Source organism: Marmota marmota, unplaced genomic scaffold (genome assembly GCF_001458135.2).
Source record: "Marmota marmota marmota unplaced genomic scaffold, marMar, whole genome shotgun sequence".
Classification (NCBI taxonomy): Eukaryota; Metazoa; Chordata; class Mammalia; order Rodentia; family Sciuridae; genus Marmota; species Marmota marmota.
In genome coordinates this window covers 43067276-43070381 of record NW_025999900.1, presented here as the reverse complement: position 1 = coordinate 43070381, position 3106 = coordinate 43067276, and the positions used below count along the sequence as shown (strand labels likewise).

General features: G+C 48.3%; 1 protein-coding gene across 2 annotated transcripts in view; it reads right to left on the bottom strand.

The window, feature by feature from the left end:
• Ift43 (intraflagellar transport 43) overlaps positions 1-273 on the bottom strand; it is an 81266-nt gene extending 80993 nt beyond the window's left edge. Inside the window, exon 1 of one of the 2 annotated variants that reach the window (XM_048799053.1) lies at positions 176-273. In XM_048799053.1, coding sequence (XP_048655010.1) covers positions 176-229 — 54 coding nt within the window. In that variant the 5' untranslated portion in view covers positions 230-273. The remainder of the gene's footprint in view (positions 1-175) is intronic. The other variant, XM_015494213.2, reaches the window with a different exon arrangement.
• Between the last annotated feature and the right edge of the window lie 2833 nt (positions 274-3106).

Genomic DNA, 3106 nt, shown 5'->3' with positions numbered 1-3106 from the left:
AGCAACCCCCGGGGGCGGGGCGAACTGGACGCCTCCTCCGGGCCGCAACCCCGTGCGGCTCGACTTGTCCCGCCCGCGCCGGGCCGGGCCTCAGCGCCTCAGCGGCCCCGGTCCAGCGGGGCTGTTCCTCCCCACCCGCCGAGTTCTGGTCCAAGCCCCCCGCCTCGGTCCTCACGGGGAAGGCCGAGCTGCGGCGCCGCTCCTCGCCCAGGTCCAGCTCCTCGTCCATCTCCGCGGCCGTATGACGTCACTTCCTGGAAACCAAGCGTCCCATTCGCGTCCCTGACGACGACTCCGCCCTTCCAATATTTAAAGGGACCGCCGCGTTGTTCCTGGATTCTTCAGGCCACCCTCCAATTTAAAGTTTCCTAAGCCTACCTTGTCTGATTTACAGAAGAAAGCTCCCGCTAAGACTGCTCCTGTGAGACAATGAAAAAGGGTTGTGCTTAGTAACTGTCTACATTTGTAACTCTGTTTAAATACATTGGTAAGTGCAAAGCATTACTGTTAAAAGTAGTAATTACTACTCTGATCCCTTCCATTTGTATCCCTTCTAGGTACAGAGGGCCTTCAGAGTTATTAGCTCAAGTGAGGGGCATAACAACCTGTAATCCCAGTGGCCTCCCTTTGTGGGAAGCAAAATAAATTGTATTGTTTCTATTTGACAGATGAAATCAAGTGCAATAAATGTTTTATAATGAATTACAGAAAATGCAATATATATAATATCTGTCTTCAAGAAGTTTATGGAGAGGCTGAACCAAAATATCAAGAACCTGGGTGATCTCATTTAATTTCAACAACCCCACAAAGCAAGTAGCAGTAATATTTCTATTCAACAATGAAGGACACTGAGGCACAAAGAAGTAACTTGAGGAAAATAACCTGAGTGCTGAGCAGCTGAGACAGATTACAGTAGGAGTATTTTTCTCCAGCATGTACTAGTGGGTGCCAGCCATTGTACTAGGCCAACAGTCAAGTTGAGTCTTCACCGACTCACACTTCATAAAAGATCCCCAAATCAACACTACTGGCCAGGTCCCTGGCACTGTTCCCTGAGATTCACTGAAGATGGGCTTGTGGCTCTAAAAACAAGCAATATCCCCAGTTTGGGGGTAAGGCCTGGATGGCTTTGTCCTTAAAAAAGGAGGACTTGGAAATGGGAGTAGCATCCTTAAAACTGAATTGTGAACATTTCTTAAATATCCAGCAAATTAATAGATTCACGCATTCATTTCACACGATTACTGGGTAGGATTATGAGTTAGCATGCCTAGTAATGGCAAGAACACGGGCAAGGACGTCAGAAGAGTCAAGTTCTCATCCAAGCTCTGCTAATAACTATGCAGTCAGGGCAGAGCCTCCTGGACCTCAGTTTCCTCACTTGTAATGAGAGGGCTTCTAAGATCCTTTACTTACTTACTCTGCTTCTTGGCGAGGATATTCTGTAAGATTTTAATCTGAAGCAACATAAGGTGCCAAAAATCTAAGACAGCCTGAGATATCTGCCAATGAATCACTTGTTCCCTTCTTTCTTGGCACCATATGAGGAAGAAGGGGTTCATCTTTGGATCTGTCCATTTCTTGTCATCTCACAGCTATCCCTCCACCACCTTCTAGTCAGTCTATAGAACTTCATGCCCAACTCCCCAATTCCCTGGAAATAAAAGAGGAACAGCACTCACCCTGAGTAGAGAGAAGCCCTATTATAAGACATTTCAAAACTTGATGAGCAACTGAATCTAATGAGAGGGGTGTTTAGAAAAACAGGTGCCAGAGCCCTATCTCTAGAGACCAACTTGGTAGTGATGGAATCTCTATACCCCATTAAGGTATAACTTCAATATTTTTCTTTTCTATCTGTAAGAATTAGCTCAAAGGCCTAGTAAGGCCTTCCCTGATCACCCTATTTTAAATTGCAACATTCCCCAACTTAGGTACTCCTTATCTTCCTTGCTTTATTTTTTTCGGTGTGGCACTTATCTTTTATCTGAGTACATAATTTACATAATGATTTAGCTTATTGTCTCCCCACTGCCCCACTCCTGCCTCTAAAATATAAGCTTCCTGAGAGCAAGAATTTGGTTTTGTTTTTTTTTTTTTTTTTTTTTGCTCATTGATATAATCACAGGATAGTGCCTGGCTTATTGTAAACATCAGAACTATTTTTTCAAATTCCAGAGGCAGTGCGGTGGAAAGATTAGGTTCCCAGATTCTAACAATGAATCTAAATCCCAGAGTTGACACCTAAGAGCTATATGACCCTAGTTAGCTAATCTTTAAGGCGTCCGCACCTAGCTTTCCCTATTGGTAATGCAAATGAAAATCATGCCTATCCATTAAATATTACCTCCACTACTCACAAGCAGAGTGACCTTTAAAAAAAAAAATCTCCCTGTGCCTCAATTTCCTCAACTATTAAACGATCCGCCACTGTCCTGGGGATGCATTAACATCCCTTGAATTAGTGATCTAGGAACCAGACTTCTCAGGAAGGGTCCAAGAAGGCTGGAGGGAGAGGTGGGAGAGGGGCAGAACTCATTCTCAGGAAAGTGATCAGAAGTCCTGGGTTGGGGAGGCAAAGGATGTGTCTTGCACTCCCTAAGCTGCTCGTGGGAACAGAACCAGAAGCTCCAGGCTGAAAAGAGCCACGAAAGCGGAGCGCAAGCTTCCCCTCACCCATCTGGGAAATGGGCTCGGGCCAATTGCTGACTTCGCGCTCGCTGGCGCAGCTCCCTGCGGAACCCTCGGTGGGGAGGGAGGCTGCGAACATCTGGATGACATTGCGGCGCGGAGCTGCTCGGGAGCCGCGGCTCCGGCAGGGAGAGGTGCACTTGTACGCACGTGGGGCCGAGAGGGAGGCGATCCCCAGGGCGCCCAGGCTTGTTTTTCTCGCCCTCTCCGACGGCCCCTTCTCCCGCCCCCGCCCCGGCCCTCCCGCCTGCCCGGTTCCGGGCCCGCCGAGCCTCCTTCACTGGCGGCCAGGCCTCGCCAGAGGGCACCCTCGGTCTTCCGGAAAACGCCACCATTTTTCCATGACCCTGGAGAGTCTCCAAGCTTCAGCCGGCCGCGACTCCAGGCTTGTCAATGAGGAATCTCGGTCTCT